The sequence below is a fragment of the Anastrepha ludens genome, chromosome 3 (genome assembly GCF_028408465.1).
Source record: "Anastrepha ludens isolate Willacy chromosome 3, idAnaLude1.1, whole genome shotgun sequence".
Classification (NCBI taxonomy): Eukaryota; Metazoa; Arthropoda; class Insecta; order Diptera; family Tephritidae; genus Anastrepha; species Anastrepha ludens.
This window is the reverse complement of record NC_071499.1, coordinates 126,656,576-126,678,495: the sequence shown is the minus strand read 5'-3', so window position 1 is coordinate 126,678,495 and position 21,920 is coordinate 126,656,576. Positions and strand designations below refer to the sequence as shown.

Here is a 21,920-nt window from a genome sequence, read left to right as displayed (position 1 = left end):
ATTAACATAAAGCGCTTAGCTACTAATTTGTCTTCAATTATAATGGCGTCTTTCTTTCCCGAAGCTTGCACACTAATATTATCATTCTGAATTTAAGTATAACGAATCTTAATGTGTGATTCATAAATTTATAAGGATTCATTTAAATTTATATAAAATATGAATTTTGAAACAAATTTTGGGTAATTAAAATTTTGATTAAGAGTATTTTTTTTTTAATTTTGTACATTGTTCAAATTTTGAGTTAAATCGTTTACATTTGTATCAAAAAAAAATTTTTAAAATGCATTTCCATAAATAAATAAAAAACAAAAAAAAAAAATCATAGAAATTAAAAAAAAAATTATAATAGAAAGATTAAAAAAAAAAGTAATAATAATAGAAAAATTAAAAAGAAATAATAATAGGAAAAAAAATAATAATAATAGAAAAAAAGTAATAATAATAGAAAAAATAATAAACAAATACAGTGCCAGCTCGCTAATCCGAATTAATGATTGCATACCCTGATTCGGATTAACGAGATATTCGGATTACTGGATGTGCTGTTATTATGCTTATAATTCACTATATTCGAAAATAAAACAAAAGCCAGGATTTCAAAACAAATTTATTTTATTTTTATTAATCAACAATGAAAAAATTAAAGATTTTTATAAATACATATGTACATATGTATGTATGTATTTACATATTACGTTTTTTTTTTAAGTAGATATTTAGTGATGTAACTTTGCTTGTCTTTCAGTGCACATGCTTCTAAAGCCTTGTTCCGCAATTCTTTTAGCATTAATATGTAATCTGATTGCAGACCTCGTTCCTTTGCCCAATCTATTGAAATATTTAAGACCTGCAGAGCTTCACGATTTTTAACGTGTTTCGTAATTAAAGACTGCACGAAGTATTCTCAGAGTTCATAATCCAGCTAAGAACTTCATCTTCAGAAATATGCACGTCATTGTTGCGGTGAAATAAGTTGGTTATTGTGCGAAATTCTTCTGTTTCTTCAACACGATCATTCTCTGGCAACTCTTGTTGTAACAATGATAGAGGGATGTTATCATCTGAAGCCCACCTCTGAGAATGAATATGCTTCCAACAAGACTTTATAGAAGAATTGGGCACCCTGTCCCAAGATCGTTGAAGCAATTCACAAGCGTGAGCTTACCAGTTCACACAAGAGATCTTTTTTGTAAAACAGCTTAGTTAGTCGTATCGCTCTGCTCGTTCTGATCCATGGGTTGAATAATACTAGTACAATTTGGGGGTAAAAACATAGTTTTATATTGCCCACATTCAGATACCAGCGACTCTCCATGACACTTCGCATTATCCAGTAACAATAAAGCTTTTTTGGGCAAATTATTTTCAATTTGATAGTCTTTTACCTGTGGTATAAACGATTTAAAAAACCATTCATTAAAAATATATGTTGTCATCCATGCATTTTTCGATGCGTAATATTCAACAATATGGGCATTTCTCCAATGTCGAATGCGACATTCGTACGCATTCAAAGTGAAAAAAAAACATATACCAAAACATTATTTTATTTTGACAAAAGGCGAAAGCTATAGCACTTGATTAGCACTATGATTGGTGCTAAGGTTGATTTTGGGAAATTGTTCGTTTTCAAGATGATTACAAAAAATCAAGCCATTCGCATGCGACAAAAACAGAAGTCGCTTTCAAAGCAAAAAAATCAAACACTTTTTTCAGCGAAACCTGAAGAAATATATTAATGCGACTAATTTTTAAATGTTATGCATTGATGTATCTTAATAATGCTTTTTATTTTATTCAAAAATATTAAGTAGTTTATTTTTTATTTAATTTTAATCACTGTCATCCATGCATTTTTCGATGCGTAATATTCAACAATATGGGCATTTCTCCAATGTCGAATGCGACATTCGTACGCATTCAAAGTGAAAAAAAAACATATACCAAAACATTATTTTATTTTGACAAAAGGCGAAAGCTATAGCACTTGATTAGCACTATGATTGGTGCTAAGGTTGATTTTGGGAAATTGTTCGTTTTCAAGATGATTACAAAAAATCAAGCCATTCGCATGCGACAAAAACAGAAGTCGCTTTCAAAGCAAAAAAATCAAACACTTTTTTCAGCGAAACCTGAAGAAATATATTAATGCGACTAATTTTTAAATGTTATGCATTGATGTATCTTAATAATGCTTTTTATTTTATTCAAAAATATTAAGTAGTTTATTTTTTATTTAATTTTAATCACTGTCGCACGCGACATGTCACATCCGACATTTTGTTCCATCATACTTTTTATGTTTATTTTTTTACTTTTTATGTAGTTAGACATGCAAAAGATGATTATAAATGATTTTTAATTTATTCAATATATTTATTTTCACAACCAAATTATAAACTTAACAAAATATCTTCAATAAAGAAAAACAAAAATAAGTATATTAATCTTATATACAATGTAAAAACAAAGAACGGAAACTAACTTAACTGAGAATAGTATTACTAATGTCAAATAAAGTTCTTTTAATGGAATATGCCGCCCTAGCTGCTTCTAACTGTTGGCCATCGCAACAAAACGAATGCAACTGGGATATACCTGGAATATTTTTTACTTCCTTCCATTTTTCGTCCAACTTATAATGAAGAGACAAATTTTCAATTTGAGCAGATGGCATAAAATACATTTTAATTCAATTTGTGTTGTTTTGTGCACATTGATAAAACGATTGTGCATCTGGTAAAACAACGTTTTTAGATTTTATTATTTGCCACACTACAACTCCATCAACGGCCCCCTTTCCGTGAGAACTGGCATTACTAGTCATTAACATAAAGCGCTTAGCTACTAATTTGTCTTCAATTATAATGGCGTCTTTCTTTCCCGAAGCTTGCACACTAATATTATCATTCTGAATTTAAGTATAACGAATCTTAATGTGTGATTCATAAATTTATAAGGATTCATTTAAATTTATATAAAATATGAATTTTGAAACAAATTTTGGGTAATTAAAATTTTGATTAAGAGTATTTTTTTTTTAATTTTGTACATTGTTCAAATTTTGAGTTAAATCGTTTACATTTGTATCAAAAAAAAATTTTTAAAATGCATTTCCATAAATAAATAAAAAACAAAAAAAAAAAATCATAGAAATTAAAAAAAAAATTATAATAGAAAGATTAAAAAAAAAAGTAATAATAATAGAAAAATTAAAAAGAAATAATAATAGGAAAAAAAATAATAATAATAGAAAAAAAGTAATAATAATAGAAAAAATAATAAACAAATACAGTGCCAGCTCGCTAATCCGAATTAATGATTGCATACCCTGATTCGGATTAACGAGATATTCGGATTACTGGATGTGCTGTTATTATGCTTATAATTCACTATATTCGAAAATAAAACAAAAGCCAGGATTTCAAAACAAATTTATTTTATTTTTATTAATCAACAATGAAAAAATTAAAGATTTTTATAAATACATATGTACATATGTATGTATGTATTTACATATTACGTTTTTTTTTTAAGTAGATATTTAGTGATGTAACTTTGCTTGTCTTTCAGTGCACATGCTTCTAAAGCCTTGTTCCGCAATTCTTTTAGCATTAATATGTAATCTGATTGCAGACCTCGTTCCTTTGCCCAATCTATTGAAATATTTAAGACCTGCAGAGCTTCACGATTTTTAACGTGTTTCGTAATTAAAGACTGCACGAAGTATTCTCAGAGTTCATAATCCAGCTAAGAACTTCATCTTCAGAAATATGCACGTCATTGTTGCGGTGAAATAAGTTGGTTATTGTGCGAAATTCTTCTGTTTCTTCAACACGATCATTCTCTGGCAACTCTTGTTGTAACAATGATAGAGGGATGTTATCATCTGAAGCCCACCTCTGAGAATGAATATGCTTCCAACAAGACTTTATAGAAGAATTGGGCACCCTGTCCCAAGATCGTTGAAGCAATTCACAAGCGTGAGCTTACCAGTTCACACAAGAGATCTTTTTTGTAAAACAGCTTAGTTAGTCGTATCGCTCTGCTCGTTCTGATCCATGGGTTGAATAATACTAGTACAATTTGGGGGTAAAAACATAGTTTTATATTGCCCACATTCAGATACCAGCGACTCTCCATGACACTTCGCATTATCCAGTAACAATAAAGCTTTTTTGGGCAAATTATTTTCAATTTGATAGTCTTTTACCTGTGGTATAAACGATTTAAAAAACCATTCATTAAAAATATATGTTGTCATCCATGCATTTTTCGATGCGTAATATTCAACAATATGGGCATTTCTCCAATGTCGAATGCGACATTCGTACGCATTCAAAGTGAAAAAAAAACATATACCAAAACATTATTTTATTTTGACAAAAGGCGAAAGCTATAGCACTTGATTAGCACTATGATTGGTGCTAAGGTTGATTTTGGGAAATTGTTCGTTTTCAAGATGATTACAAAAAATCAAGCCATTCGCATGCGACAAAAACAGAAGTCGCTTTCAAAGCAAAAAAATCAAACACTTTTTTCAGCGAAACCTGAAGAAATATATTAATGCGACTAATTTTTAAATGTTATGCATTGATGTATCTTAATAATGCTTTTTATTTTATTCAAAAATATTAAGTAGTTTATTTTTTATTTAATTTTAATCACTGTCGCACGCGACATGTCACATCCGACATTTTGTTCCATCATACTTTTTATGTTTATTTTTTTACTTTTTATGTAGTTAGACATGCAAAAGATGATTATAAATGATTTTTAATTTATTCAATATATTTATTTTCACAACCAAATTATAAACTTAACAAAATATCTTCAATAAAGAAAAACAAAAATAAGTATATTAATCTTATATACAATGTAAAAACAAAGAACGGAAACTAACTTAACTGAGAATAGTATTACTAATGTCAAATAAAGTTCTTTTAATGGAATATGCCGCCCTAGCTGCTTCTAACTGTTGGCCATCGCAACAAAACGAATGCAACTGGGATATACCTGGAATATTTTTTACTTCCTTCCATTTTTCGTCCAACTTATAATGAAGAGACAAATTTTCAATTTGAGCAGATGGCATAAAATACATTTTAATTCAATTTGTGTTGTTTTGTGCACATTGATAAAACGATTGTGCATCTGGTAAAACAACGTTTTTAGATTTTATTATTTGCCACACTACAACTCCATCAACGGCCCCCTTTCCGTGAGAACTGGCATTACTAGTCATTAACATAAAGCGCTTAGCTACTAATTTGTCTTCAATTATAATGGCGTCTTTCTTTCCCGAAGCTTGCACACTAATATTATCATTCTGAATTTAAGTATAACGAATCTTAATGTGTGATTCATAAATTTATAAGGATTCATTTAAATTTATATAAAATATGAATTTTGAAACAAATTTTGGGTAATTAAAATTTTGATTAAGAGTATTTTTTTTTTAATTTTGTACATTGTTCAAATTTTGAGTTAAATCGTTTACATTTGTATCAAAAAAAAATTTTTAAAATGCATTTCCATAAATAAATAAAAAACAAAAAAAAAAAATCATAGAAATTAAAAAAAAAATTATAATAGAAAGATTAAAAAAAAAAGTAATAATAATAGAAAAATTAAAAAGAAATAATAATAGGAAAAAAAATAATAATAATAGAAAAAAAGTAATAATAATAGAAAAAATAATAAACAAATACAGTGCCAGCTCGCTAATCCGAATTAATGATTGCATACCCTGATTCGGATTAACGAGATATTCGGATTACTGGATGTGCTGTTATTATGCTTATAATTCACTATATTCGAAAATAAAACAAAAGCCAGGATTTCAAAACAAATTTATTTTATTTTTATTAATCAACAATGAAAAAATTAAAGATTTTTATAAATACATATGTACATATGTATGTATGTATTTACATATTACGTTTTTTTTTTAAGTAGATATTTAGTGATGTAACTTTGCTTGTCTTTCAGTGCACATGCTTCTAAAGCCTTGTTCCGCAATTCTTTTAGCATTAATATGTAATCTGATTGCAGACCTCGTTCCTTTGCCCAATCTATTGAAATATTTAAGACCTGCAGAGCTTCACGATTTTTAACGTGTTTCGTAATTAAAGACTGCACGAAGTATTCTCAGAGTTCATAATCCAGCTAAGAACTTCATCTTCAGAAATATGCACGTCATTGTTGCGGTGAAATAAGTTGGTTATTGTGCGAAATTCTTCTGTTTCTTCAACACGATCATTCTCTGGCAACTCTTGTTGTAACAATGATAGAGGGATGTTATCATCTGAAGCCCACCTCTGAGAATGAATATGCTTCCAACAAGACTTTATAGAAGAATTGGGCACCCTGTCCCAAGATCGTTGAAGCAATTCACAAGCGTGAGCTTACCAGTTCACACAAGAGATCTTTTTTGTAAAACAGCTTAGTTAGTCGTATCGCTCTGCTCGTTCTGATCCATGGGTTGAATAATACTAGTACAATTTGGGGGTAAAAACATAGTTTTATATTGCCCACATTCAGATACCAGCGACTCTCCATGACACTTCGCATTATCCAGTAACAATAAAGCTTTTTTGGGCAAATTATTTTCAATTTGATAGTCTTTTACCTGTGGTATAAACGATTTAAAAAACCATTCATTAAAAATATATGTTGTCATCCATGCATTTTTCGATGCGTAATATTCAACAATATGGGCATTTCTCCAATGTCGAATGCGACATTCGTACGCATTCAAAGTGAAAAAAAAACATATACCAAAACATTATTTTATTTTGACAAAAGGCGAAAGCTATAGCACTTGATTAGCACTATGATTGGTGCTAAGGTTGATTTTGGGAAATTGTTCGTTTTCAAGATGATTACAAAAAATCAAGCCATTCGCATGCGACAAAAACAGAAGTCGCTTTCAAAGCAAAAAAATCAAACACTTTTTTCAGCGAAACCTGAAGAAATATATTAATGCGACTAATTTTTAAATGTTATGCATTGATGTATCTTAATAATGCTTTTTATTTTATTCAAAAATATTAAGTAGTTTATTTTTTATTTAATTTTAATCACTGTCATCCATGCATTTTTCGATGCGTAATATTCAACAATATGGGCATTTCTCCAATGTCGAATGCGACATTCGTACGCATTCAAAGTGAAAAAAAAACATATACCAAAACATTATTTTATTTTGACAAAAGGCGAAAGCTATAGCACTTGATTAGCACTATGATTGGTGCTAAGGTTGATTTTGGGAAATTGTTCGTTTTCAAGATGATTACAAAAAATCAAGCCATTCGCATGCGACAAAAACAGAAGTCGCTTTCAAAGCAAAAAAATCAAACACTTTTTTCAGCGAAACCTGAAGAAATATATTAATGCGACTAATTTTTAAATGTTATGCATTGATGTATCTTAATAATGCTTTTTATTTTATTCAAAAATATTAAGTAGTTTATTTTTTATTTAATTTTAATCACTGTCGCACGCGACATGTCACATCCGACATTTTGTTCCATCATACTTTTTATGTTTATTTTTTTACTTTTTATGTAGTTAGACATGCAAAAGATGATTATAAATGATTTTTAATTTATTCAATATATTTATTTTCACAACCAAATTATAAACTTAACAAAATATCTTCAATAAAGAAAAACAAAAATAAGTATATTAATCTTATATACAATGTAAAAACAAAGAACGGAAACTAACTTAACTGAGAATAGTATTACTAATGTCAAATAAAGTTCTTTTAATGGAATATGCCGCCCTAGCTGCTTCTAACTGTTGGCCATCGCAACAAAACGAATGCAACTGGGATATACCTGGAATATTTTTTACTTCCTTCCATTTTTCGTCCAACTTATAATGAAGAGACAAATTTTCAATTTGAGCAGATGGCATAAAATACATTTTAATTCAATTTGTGTTGTTTTGTGCACATTGATAAAACGATTGTGCATCTGGTAAAACAACGTTTTTAGATTTTATTATTTGCCACACTACAACTCCATCAACGGCCCCCTTTCCGTGAGAACTGGCATTACTAGTCATTAACATAAAGCGCTTAGCTACTAATTTGTCTTCAATTATAATGGCGTCTTTCTTTCCCGAAGCTTGCACACTAATATTATCATTCTGAATTTAAGTATAACGAATCTTAATGTGTGATTCATAAATTTATAAGGATTCATTTAAATTTATATAAAATATGAATTTTGAAACAAATTTTGGGTAATTAAAATTTTGATTAAGAGTATTTTTTTTTTAATTTTGTACATTGTTCAAATTTTGAGTTAAATCGTTTACATTTGTATCAAAAAAAAATTTTTAAAATGCATTTCCATAAATAAATAAAAAACAAAAAAAAAAAATCATAGAAATTAAAAAAAAAATTATAATAGAAAGATTAAAAAAAAAAGTAATAATAATAGAAAAATTAAAAAGAAATAATAATAGGAAAAAAAATAATAATAATAGAAAAAAAGTAATAATAATAGAAAAAATAATAAACAAATACAGTGCCAGCTCGCTAATCCGAATTAATGATTGCATACCCTGATTCGGATTAACGAGATATTCGGATTACTGGATGTGCTGTTATTATGCTTATAATTCACTATATTCGAAAATAAAACAAAAGCCAGGATTTCAAAACAAATTTATTTTATTTTTATTAATCAACAATGAAAAAATTAAAGATTTTTATAAATACATATGTACATATGTATGTATGTATTTACATATTACGTTTTTTTTTTAAGTAGATATTTAGTGATGTAACTTTGCTTGTCTTTCAGTGCACATGCTTCTAAAGCCTTGTTCCGCAATTCTTTTAGCATTAATATGTAATCTGATTGCAGACCTCGTTCCTTTGCCCAATCTATTGAAATATTTAAGACCTGCAGAGCTTCACGATTTTTAACGTGTTTCGTAATTAAAGACTGCACGAAGTATTCTCAGAGTTCATAATCCAGCTAAGAACTTCATCTTCAGAAATATGCACGTCATTGTTGCGGTGAAATAAGTTGGTTATTGTGCGAAATTCTTCTGTTTCTTCAACACGATCATTCTCTGGCAACTCTTGTTGTAACAATGATAGAGGGATGTTATCATCTGAAGCCCACCTCTGAGAATGAATATGCTTCCAACAAGACTTTATAGAAGAATTGGGCACCCTGTCCCAAGATCGTTGAAGCAATTCACAAGCGTGAGCTTACCAGTTCACACAAGAGATCTTTTTTGTAAAACAGCTTAGTTAGTCGTATCGCTCTGCTCGTTCTGATCCATGGGTTGAATAATACTAGTACAATTTGGGGGTAAAAACATAGTTTTATATTGCCCACATTCAGATACCAGCGACTCTCCATGACACTTCGCATTATCCAGTAACAATAAAGCTTTTTTGGGCAAATTATTTTCAATTTGATAGTCTTTTACCTGTGGTATAAACGATTTAAAAAACCATTCATTAAAAATATATGTTGTCATCCATGCATTTTTCGATGCGTAATATTCAACAATATGGGCATTTCTCCAATGTCGAATGCGACATTCGTACGCATTCAAAGTGAAAAAAAAACATATACCAAAACATTATTTTATTTTGACAAAAGGCGAAAGCTATAGCACTTGATTAGCACTATGATTGGTGCTAAGGTTGATTTTGGGAAATTGTTCGTTTTCAAGATGATTACAAAAAATCAAGCCATTCGCATGCGACAAAAACAGAAGTCGCTTTCAAAGCAAAAAAATCAAACACTTTTTTCAGCGAAACCTGAAGAAATATATTAATGCGACTAATTTTTAAATGTTATGCATTGATGTATCTTAATAATGCTTTTTATTTTATTCAAAAATATTAAGTAGTTTATTTTTTATTTAATTTTAATCACTGTCGCACGCGACATGTCACATCCGACATTTTGTTCCATCATACTTTTTATGTTTATTTTTTTACTTTTTATGTAGTTAGACATGCAAAAGATGATTATAAATGATTTTTAATTTATTCAATATATTTATTTTCACAACCAAATTATAAACTTAACAAAATATCTTCAATAAAGAAAAACAAAAATAAGTATATTAATCTTATATACAATGTAAAAACAAAGAACGGAAACTAACTTAACTGAGAATAGTATTACTAATGTCAAATAAAGTTCTTTTAATGGAATATGCCGCCCTAGCTGCTTCTAACTGTTGGCCATCGCAACAAAACGAATGCAACTGGGATATACCTGGAATATTTTTTACTTCCTTCCATTTTTCGTCCAACTTATAATGAAGAGACAAATTTTCAATTTGAGCAGATGGCATAAAATACATTTTAATTCAATTTGTGTTGTTTTGTGCACATTGATAAAACGATTGTGCATCTGGTAAAACAACGTTTTTAGATTTTATTATTTGCCACACTACAACTCCATCAACGGCCCCCTTTCCGTGAGAACTGGCATTACTAGTCATTAACATAAAGCGCTTAGCTACTAATTTGTCTTCAATTATAATGGCGTCTTTCTTTCCCGAAGCTTGCACACTAATATTATCATTCTGATAAAAAGCATTGATGGCATTAATTAGGCTTTCTGGTACGGTTCTGCTGGATTGGTTAACTTTTTTCTTTTCTTCAAACTGCTTATATTTTTTACCAGGACTTCAAGAACTTTTAGACTTCTGTGCATGTCTTTTGGCATCGCTTTCTCCACTTTTTTTAACAGCTTTCGCCAAGGTTTGTCTACATTCGTTAGATGCGTTTTGGCTTTCACGTGCATATGACATTCCATTTTTTAAGAGTTTTTGGCACCTCTCTCGTTGTCGTATGCGATTATATTTCCGTTTTTCTTGAATTATATCTTCTTTGCCTTCAGCCAGTGCTCTCCACATCTGTCTAGCTTTCCGCATTCTTTCCTTGTTTCTTAATTTATAGTTTTGTAATTTTGTTTCATCATCCTTTAACCTTTCTCTCCACCGTTTACAGTTCGCCTTATTTTTCTCGCCGCCGTTTTTACTCATCTACATTCAAAAATTTTATATTTTGTATTTACATATACTAATAAAGATATTTTCGAACGAAAATTTATTTTGAATCTGTACATTTTACACTTACGATGTCGCACGCTACAAGCTTTAAATAAGTAAAAAGAGCAAAGCGCTGATTATTTTCCAGCAAAGTTTTGTTTATTTAATTAGCAATAAAAATATCTATTTGCTACTAATATTTGATGCAAATTGTACAAATACCTTCGACTCACTGATAACAAATGTTCTTTTTCAATGTCGCACGCGACATCGAGTTATTCGGTAAATCAAAGAAAAAATTTACCGTAATTGGCAATCGCATCGTTCCTTTTACATTTTTCTTACATTTTTTACATATAAACCGAGATATAAAAAAGCAAATGTCACGGCATAATATACAGTCGAACTTCTCTACAGTGAACTTCCATATAATGAAGCTCTCCTTATAATGAACTGGTTTCGAAGACACTGCTTTTTCGTTCTACTTTCGGTGTATTTTTGTCTCCTTATAATGAATTTCTATATAGTGAAGTTTTCTATATAATGAACAAATTTTACAGCTGGAAATTCAAGCGTCCTAAGTTTTTGTCTCCATATAGTGATTTTTTTCAAAAGTTTTCTGTTGCAAAAAATTACAGTTAGATGTGGACAAACTGTAATGAGGGGAATCCCAAAATTAAAACAGAAATAGCTGAGCTATTACAGTTTTATTCAGTGATTGAAGTTAAAATGACGCATCGAAGCAGCATTTCGCTTGAAAAAAATTTATTAATGATTAACAAAGTTAATGAAGGAAAGAAAAAAAAAAAGATATTGCCAATGAATTCGGAGTTCTTCCCAGCACTTAATCAAATATTTTAAAAAATAAGGAAGTGATTTTAAAAACTGCGGAGGATTTGGCAGTAAATACCAAACGCAAAAGACTTCGACCTTGTCATTTTGAGGATATTGACGAAGCAATGCTGAAATGGTTACTCGTTGCACGTGGTAAGAATCTCCCTTTATCTGGACCATTATTGAAGCAAAAGGCCAAAGATTTTGCGGAAGCACTAGGACACCACGAATTTGAGGCAAGTACAGGTTGGTTAGACAAGTTCAAAAGTCGGCATGGCGTTATTCAAAAGACATTATGTGGGGAAAGTGCTGACGCCAACATAGAAAACCGTGATGAATGGGTAACGAACGTCTTACCGAAATTAATTGAAAATTACGACATTAACGACATTTTTAATGCCGACGAGACTGCTTTGTTTTTCAAATGCTTGCCAACTAAAACACTGGCATTCAAAAATGAAAAATGCTTTGGTGGGAAGCAAAGCAAGGAGAGAATAACTGTCCTGGTGGGAAGCAATATGACTGGATCAGAAAAGCTAAAATTGCTGGTAATCGGAAAGGCCAAAAATCCGAGGTACTTCAAGGGAATAAAATCTTTAGGTGTCGATTATGAGTTTAACAAAAAAGCATGGATGACCAGTGAGATTTCTACGAAATGGATTGTAAAACTCGACAAAAAATTTTGTGATCAAAACAGAAAGGTGTTGTTTTTTGTTGATAACTGCACTGCCCACCCTAAAGATGTGAGAGACAAGTTGAGACACATTCATATCGCTTATTTTCCTCCCAACATGACTTCGTTACTGCAACCAATGGACCAAGGCATTATCTACAACATGAAACAACATTACAGAAAACGAATTTTAACGAATATACTGACTCAAGTGGATGAGGGAAATTCTGTTATGGCCATAGACTTGCTGCAAGCAGTTCGAAATCTTAGCAATATATGGAATGTCTATGTTAAACCAGAAACAGTTGCCAACTGTTTTAAAAAGGCTGGATTTTCAAAAGATGTTATGCAGATTCCATTTGAGCATTGGGATGAAGAGGACCTTCTTTCAATATCGGATTAGGCTGCTTTACAGTCTTCATTTAAAAAAGTAGCAAATATCGAAGCATCGTTTGATGACTACGTAAATGTTGATAATGGTGTGCAGACTTGGGACAAACCATCCGAAGAAGATATTCTCAACAGCATTTTTGAAAGTCGCGGAGTTCCAGCTGAACCTGGTAAGCATTTATCTTTTTATAGTCAAACAAAAATTTAATATGTAAATATTATTTCAGATAACGATGAACACGATTTGACCGTTGAAGAATTGGCAGAAACTGAGGAGGCATTACCTACGTTGATACAAGCTGCTTCATCCATTAGCGTAATTAGAGCCTTTGTGGAAATGAGGAGTGACGTGCCGATTAATGTTTTCAACTCTCTACATGATTTGGAAGCTTTTATTGAAAATGAAAAATGGAAGACTGTAATTCAAACCAAACTCACTGATTATTTTAAATAAAATTACATAAAAAATCAATGTTTCTTTATAATGAAGTTTCTATATAGTGAAGTGATTTTCAGGTCCCGTGCGAATTCACTATATGGAAGTTCGACTGTATCTCATCAAGATCATTAATCAAAACAAAACATGCAACAGAAATGTTTAAAACGGAACTTTTGCACTGGTTCGACTTTGCATTCGAATATTTCAAAATGTGGTTTGTACAAATGTCAAATTTGTTTACATTAGTTACATTTGATAAATTCCCTATAAAAATATGTTAAAACAACATTATTTTATAGACTTTGAATTTTTTGGCTTCGGTTGACATTTCTGTGGAAATGCCCATATGTTGTTTTTTAAACGAACGTGGATTTTTTGATTTCCCAACCACAGCAATATTAAGCTTGTGAGTTCCAGATTTGTTAGCACAGCACAAGAAGGTTATTCTATCTTTGCTCATTTTTGTACCAGAAGCAGACTTTTCTTTACAATTCACTAAAGTTTTTTCTGGAAACATTTTCCAAAAGAGTCCAGACTCATCAACATTGTAAATTTGGTCGTCAATCAGATTTTCAGTCTCGATAATGTCATAGAGCTTATTTTGAAAATCAGGTCTAGCAGATAAGGATTCGCCGCATATTTTCAAAGTTCGCACAGAAAATCGCTTCTTAAAATTTTGCAATCATCCGTCACTACCGTGAAATGATTGATTCGGATACACTTGGTCGTAAAATTTCTGCTGAAATGGTTTGATGCCGTGACCGCTTCTCTTCAAACTAAGCATACAACTTAATCTCTAATTCTTCATTCTCTCCCGATTTGAGTGTCTTGCGCTGTTTTTAAAATTTGGCATCAGAATTCTCAGCAAATCTTATAAAATATGTATGTACAGTAATATTTACAGAATACATTTTTTACACAGGTTTTTTACCTCTTAATATTTTCAGCATTTCTTTTTATGTCGCAAATTGTTGAAGCTCCTACACCAAATTTCTTTGCTAAAACTTTTCCTGATTGTCCACGATTTACTTCTTCTATTATTTTAAGCTTATCAGCTAATGACAGTGTTTTATGTGCACGTTTGTTTGCCATGTTATTTAAATTGATGTTTTCGCGACTAATACCACAACTAAACTATTCGCAACAAGATAAATACACACTTACATTCATAGAAGGCTCTATATTTCAATAATGTCCCGTTAGTTTAAAATTCCGTTCATGGTTTTGTAAAAAAACAGACTCAAAAATAAAACAACAAAAATTCGGTTTAGCGAGCTTGCAACGAATGCACGTAATGCGTCATAAATTCCATTCGGATTACTGGATAATTCGGATTACACACCTTCGGATTAGCGAGCTGGCACTGTAATAGAAAAATAAAAAAAATAGTAGAAAATGAAAGAAAAATTAAAAAATGAAATAAGTAAAAAAAAGAAAAAAAAATATAAATACAATAAAAAGAATACAGCCATGGACAGATAAATAGCACAAATGTGAACCTTGAAGTTAAGTTTTTAGTACGAACTCTACTTTGATCAAATAAATTTGTTTGTTTACATTTATTACCGTTATTAGGCTTAGATTTATGCGAGGAATTTACCGTTTGTTTTCGATGGAATTTTTTGCGTTCTATTTTATTTATGCTTATTGCTGTTTTGAAGTGGACACAAAAATAGCACATTTTAACTTGTGCAGCGGGGAGTATAACTTTAATATTGTTTCAGTGAGTTTTAGTATAATTTTTTGTTTCTTAAATAAAATTTTAAAGTAATTACTAAAAATGGAACGTGGAAAACATTGCACGATGGAGAAAAAAGCTCTTATATACCGGATGAGTCAAAACGGAAAAAGCTATGCAGAAATAGCTGAAATGATGATGTGCCTCGGAAAATGCTTTATAATGCTCTTAATTCAGTTAAGAAAGAGTCATCCTATCTAAGCAAAAAAAAAACGGAAAGAAAACCAAAGCCGCGAAAATCTGATGTTAATGTGGATAGAGCTATAATACGCAAGAGCAAAGCAGATCCTTTTAAGTATCTGGATATACTCCAGAATAAAATGGAGCCATTTGTGTTTGAGTTTATACCGTTAAATTGGACATTTATGCAGGATGCAAAGACAGTGAAGCGATGGCTCAGAAGAGAAAAAATTAAGGCGGCGTAGAGCCCTGGTCTCATTCCAATAGAAAATTGGAAAGAAATGGAATGACGTTAAGGTCAAAATCCCTAACAAAAATTTTAAAAATTTTAATGATTTGTGGGCCGCAGTTGAGTAGGCTTGGTACTCGATTCCAAAGGAAAGATGGCACAAGCTTGTTGAAAGAATGGAGCGACGGCTTGAAGAAGTAATCAAAAACGGTAGATAAGTACAAAATACTAATCTAGTAAAACAATATTATTACTTAACTATCTGATTTGTTTACTATTTTTGCTTTTATTTATAATTTTTTACGATGTGCTATTTGTGTGTCCCGGAGGTTTCGTGAGTTATCAACGTTCTCGTAAATTAAATCAGAACTGAAATTCTTTTTGACCAATTTTTTATTTTAAACTGGAAGTATATACGTTTTTGATTTTTTATAAAAAATATAAATAAAATAAAAAAGAATTTAAATATAAAAAAATATAAATAAAATAAAATAAAAAAGTATAAATAAAATAAAATAAAAAAGTATAAATAAAAATGTATAAACAAAATTAAAACATTAACAAAATGTAAATAAAATAAAAGTATTAAAAAAATATAAATAAAATAAAAATATTAAAAAAAAAATAAATAAAATAAAAATATTAAAAAAATATAAATAAAATAAAAAGAAATAGTTAGAAATTTTGCTGCTATTATTTTGGCCACCACTGTATACATGATGAACTATATTCTTGGCTTGAACTTGTCAAATTTTGTTTTTCGTTTACCGCCCTTACTTTAAAAAACTAAAAACACAAAACAGATATTCTGTTATGTTATCACACCAACTTTTCGCTAATTGCTTTTTCAAATAACTTGAATTATTTCTAAATTAATTGCCACTTACCTAAACTATGTGCAACTGATTTCATTTTCAATTCTTCCATTAGAATTTAATGAGTCTCCGTATTATATACAATTAAGTCATTTTCAAACATAAAACTACGCCCCGCACATCCGCACCCTTGTACAAATAGCAATAAAATTTGCAGTTGAAGCTTAGCATATCCATATGTGTACAGATATAGAGGAGCTATTAACTCAGTAAATAAAGAATTACATATAGACATACTCGCCCTTGCATACATACACACATATTTACATATATGACAACGGCGCACTTCCGCTGTGAAAGTATTAGCTCTTTCGCTGACTCGCTTGCCGCCAGCTTCCAATGTTGAATATGGGTAAATACTTTTTATGCTGTGCAAACAAACAAATATAGTCCTAATGAGTTTACCAAAATCCAAATCCTAAAAATCCTCAACGGATTGCGCTTGAACGCCGCCGGAAGGCGTATGAAAAAGCATCGGGCGGCAAAAAGCGAGTAAGTGAGCAAATCAGGCGGGTGCCTCAATGTTACTTCGAATATTTGCCGCGAAAGGCTACTAGCAACTAAACCGATTTCGAAGCATTCAACCGAATTGAAATACCCAACTTAGTGAAACTGAATTCAGCTTGCAGTTATGTGCTCTTCAGTTGGCACTTGCTGCCTCCAACACATACAAGCAATGAGAACTGTTTACGGGGAAATGGAAATATGTTCATATTTCATCTTTAGCCAGCAAAATAATACGAATACTAACTCGCTTCTCAGTTCACTGATTGCAGTAAATAATTGAAAAGTTTCTCAAGTGTTATTTTGCCACAACTTTTATTTCCCATTTTTACCGTGACTACTGCCATTTGTGTAAATCTGTTGCTGCTAAACTCATTTATTACTGCACCTCTTGATGCTCTCTGCTCGAGAGCCACAAACAAACACTTCCTTCTGTTCTATATATTTCTGCTTCCAAAGGACCTTACACTAATTCGCACTTCTTCTGGTCCACTTGCCACATTCACTGAGTGTCTAATTTTATTTATACTGTGGCAATTTATGAGTGACTACTTGTGTTGGTAATTTGTGTGTGTATGTGCAGTGAGCATTTCAATTAAGCACTTTGCTTTCTCAGTTTTGATACTTTTGGAACGTAGCTAGCGGTGAACAGTTTGCCAACAATACTTAACAAGTCTCCCAAAAGTCTTCTAGCAATGGTGTTCACACTAACCAATGAATTATACAAGGATTTGTATCATTTGCGCCAGTTTCATTCACTTGTTTTATGCTGTTTTTGAATACTTCATCTGATAAGCACCAATTTCTGTGCTCTGTTTTGTAGGTGAAAGTAATCTATTACTCGATGACAGCAGATTAGGTGCTCCCAGTGGCATGGGACATGGAATTTTTGAAAATGGAAATGCTTGGCGGGGGTCCACGTTTAAGCCCCTGAGCGTTACAACATTTTCTCTTTTTAACCCTTTCCATCACTCCCTTTACTTCCTTTGTTTTTACTGCTTCATTGACTTTATTTCCGCTTCATCACTATCGTACTTCCTTTGACACAATTTATGTGTGTGCCTTTTCAGCGGCCTCTTGATACTTACAAAGTGTATGTCCCCCACCGCACCATTTGTCCGGTTTGCTGCTTGAAAGCGTTAAACTATTACCGCAAATTATGTAAAACTTTTAGTTGTGCGGAATTTTCTTTTTTCCTTTTATTTGTGGTCTTCTGCGCCTTGATTCGGGGCTCTTGCCTGCCGCCACTTTGCGTGTTTCGTTTTACCTTTGCGTCGTCTTTGTCAGTTGCTTGTTCGGCGTTTTCGTCGGCATCTCATTTAAATTCCATAAGTTCTTTCTTGCATCCCTACAGCTCATTCGGGCTGTATTTGGCGCCTCCTCAATTTTCTTTTTGCGCAATTTTCCACCTCTTAACTGTGATTTTTTTTTTAATTTTATTTGTTTTCGTTTGCAATCGCACAACATTGTCGCCTTGGTGCTGATTTTATACTCTACATGTTTGTCTTCACGTTGACTGTCACGTTTTTCCCGCTGATATACTACTTCCTTGCCTTTTCTGATTTTCTTTATTTACATTTACACTTTATTATTATTATTTTTTTTATTTCGTTTTCTATATAGTTGTTATTTTTGTGTGTTTTCCACGCGCACTCCGACCGCTGGAGGCCTTTCGCCTTTCTGCTTTTTTACTTGCGTGCTTTTCACACTTGCCTCCTGCCACCTTTTATTCTTACTTTTTTCTGTTGTTCATGAATTGTTGAAGTATATTCAGCTTCATAACTCGGCAATAAGTTTTGTGCGCTCGCCACTGGCGACTTTTGACGTCTACACTTGACTGTTTTTTTTCTTTGTTTTTCTGTAGTGTATTTTACTTCATTATTTTCTCGCACTTGACTACCTTTTTCGCAACACTGCACTTTTCTTTGGCGCTGCTGGTGTCTTCTGCTTTCCCTTGATGTGAAGCTGGTGTATTTGCGAGCCAGCATACGACTCTGTTGCTCTCAACTTGGGTGCAGAGGCTTGCCGTCGCTTGTTTCTAACAAATTCATTTCATTGTTTTCTTTCTTGGAATCTACACGTCATCAGCAGACCACTTCACTTCGCTTCTAGTTCACACTTTATGGTATCTTTCCGACGCCCACTTTCATTTACCTCATTTCTTTCCTGTTTCGGTTTCACTGTCATTGTTTTGCCACTCTTCGTTAACTTATTTTCTTGCTTCTAAATAACAACAGTTATTATACTTCGGTCTGGCTCTCCTCCCCTACTGCCAAAGAAACTTTTAGACTTACATAGTAACTCAATGGCCCACTTGTTTTATACTTTCTCCTTGCCTTCTCCAATCTTTTGGGTCGAAAGTAAACTTTTCCTTGTGTTTTCATTCTTTACTAGCGCTCATCCCGCTCCCTGCTTGACTCAGGATCCCTTGTCTATCCTCTCACTTTCTCACTCAAGTAATCGTTCCGCTTTTTCGGAAATGAGTAAATTAGGTAAATAATTTGTGGTTTTCTACACAAATTCCGAAAGTAAAGTAGGTGAGCGTGTTCGTCGCTGTGTGTTGCTGTTTTCGCAATCTGTGGCATACTTTATTTTCAAAGTTTTTGAAATTATGTTTGACTAGATTGGCTCTAACATCAAGCACGTAATGGTTTGCAGCGTTTTTTTCTCTTTTCATTTGAATGAATGAAAATGAGATGTCCTTTACTCATCACAGTACCTCATCTCGTAGAGCTGTGATGGGCTGAGCGTATGTGATTTTCTTCTGGCCGCATCTGACCGAGATGTCTCAACCTTTTTCGCGCTACAGCGTCACATTCGAGAAGAAAGTGTGCTACGGTCCCTGTGGACTGTTCGCAGAAGCGAAAGGAGTCGGTGGACCATATTCATCTATCCTAGGTTTGCACTGCTGAACAGAAAGTCTTCAGCTACTGACTGGTTTTAAATGAAAATATTTACACGAGAATTCGGACAGGTTAGTTCAATTACAAATTCAGCTGGTTTGAATGTATATGCCATAGATCTCGGATTTTTTATGGCATGCTGCTGAAGTGACAGTGCTGCCATTTTATAAATCGAGGTGGTTCCGGTAACATATAATCGACTGTCGGGGGCTTATCATCTACGCTAGTTTGTTATATTTTTGCTTGAACTCAGCTATGTATTTAGTTTTTTATAGTTGAAATGATATTTAAATTAGGAGTGTTTAGATTTTCATATTTAATTTAACAAAAAAATATTCTACCACTGCCGTATTTGCTTAATGTTGGCTTCAGAATGCCCCCAGCACACCTACTGCCTCTTCTCGACTACATGAAAAAAACACAAAAGCAAAAAAAAAAGTAAATGCAAAATTGTGGAAAGAATGAGAGGCAAACAAGAACAAGAACAACAAAACTAGTTCCAACTCATTGATTGCAATTTCACTGCCAATTTCAATTTGAATATGGCACAACAGCGAGATCAGGTCGGGCAAAGAATGGGCACGGCCAACCAGCAAGGGCAGTCGATGACAATACATGCTATGCTATGGAGACATAAAGATAATGGGAATAATAGGTCATACATACAATCACACATACACACATGCGCATACATATAAGAAGTCATCTGGTGCAAGAACTTTTGTCAATTTCTGTCACAAAATGGCCTCATCAAAAACAATTTTCACCCAATTTTGTATTGATTTACATGTATGTATGTACATATACCCGTCCGTATGTATGCAGTTTGTAGTAATTTTTTCCATGTTCTTACGCGCCTCAAAGTAGTCTTTTATCTCACTGGCTATTCGCCCGCATTTGCTTCTGCTTTCCTCAATCTCTTTTTTTAGCAATTCGCACATAAAAGGAAACCTGATTTTTTCCTTCCTTACAACCGCTCGCTTTTTCTCTCTACTGCCGAGTGTATGCTTTGTAAAAGTTTATTGTCAATAACTGCGGGAAAATTTAAACGCACGTAACTATGCATATCTGATATTTATCATCGCTCTTTCAGTGAGTTGGTTTGTGTTTGTTTGCGCACTTTATGATATTGCTGCTTCCGTACAGCAATAACAAATAAAAATTCATAATTACTGTGCGAGTCCTGAGCAGGCTTTTCACTGTGCCTGAAGGTCGGTCTTACTCGGTTGGTGCTCCAGCGGCCGTATACTGAGACAATGCCATACAAAAAAAAAAACTTGAAATGCTTTCTTTTCATTTTAGCACAATATAATAAATATGGCCATGCGCGTTGGAAAATGTTTTTCTAAAGAAATTAACTTCATTCTATGCATAGAAATTAACTGAAAGCTAAAATGTAGCCTATTTTTCGGCGATCTAGCTCTGAATAGTAAATTAAATTTTTGCAGGTGTACAATGTTTATCACCCCTTCGAACGTTTTGTTGTTTTTGTTTTGTATAATTTTAGGCGCGATACCAGGTTTTCGCTGGGGTTTTGTTTATACGGCGGCCAAATACGAATGGGTCAAATGCGAATGGATTGGTGCATGACTACCTTTCGGGACTGCGTAGGTTCGAATCTCCGTGCACGAAAATAAAAAAGCGGTAGCCCTCGGCAGGCAATGCCAAATCTTCGAGTGGGGAAAAATACTTTTGTATTATTTGAAGCGATTTAACTAAAAAAATTTTGCGTGCGTGCTAATTTTCGTACGAAAATGTCGCATCTGCTGCATATTTCATGGCGGTGGTTTTTAAATTTCTTTTTTATTCATATTCCCTAATTTAAATTTCATTTTAAATTTGATTTAAATTTATTTCAATATTCAAATAAGTTTCAAATTTTAAATTTAATTAAATTTTTTTATTAAAATTTAAATTCAAATTTATTTACCTCTCAGATTTTACACTTTGACTTCTATTGATTTTTAGCAATTTAAAAAAAAAAAGTTTAAATACATCTGTAGCATACCTCATGGCGCCACTTTTCTATTCTAACCTCGCAAATGCATATTTTTCCATTTTTAAGCCGTAAGTGTCTATACATATAAAGTTTAGTTTAAAACTCGCTTA

The 21,920-nt window shown here is 32.1% G+C and overlaps 2 protein-coding genes across 4 annotated transcripts in view; both read left to right on the top strand.

The window, feature by feature from the left end:
- LOC128859097 (sex-lethal homolog) overlaps positions 1-21,920 on the top strand; it is an 82,788-nt gene that overhangs the window by 10,946 nt on the left and 49,922 nt on the right. The gene's annotated exons all lie outside the window — the stretch shown is intronic.
- LOC128859098 (tigger transposable element-derived protein 4-like) lies at positions 8,268-21,497 on the top strand. The gene is made up of 2 exons (XM_054095816.1): positions 8,268-13,113; positions 13,171-21,497. Exon 1 carries the CDS (start codon positions 12,006-12,008, stop codon positions 12,954-12,956), a length of 951 nt encoding a protein of 316 aa, XP_053951791.1. The 5' UTR covers positions 8,268-12,005; the 3' UTR covers positions 12,957-13,113; positions 13,171-21,497.

Excerpts from the sequence above, each read along its gene's own strand:
- LOC128859098 (XM_054095816.1), top strand. The coding sequence starts at position 12,006 with ATGCTGAAATGGTTACTCGTTGCACGTGGTAAGAATCTCCCTTTATCT.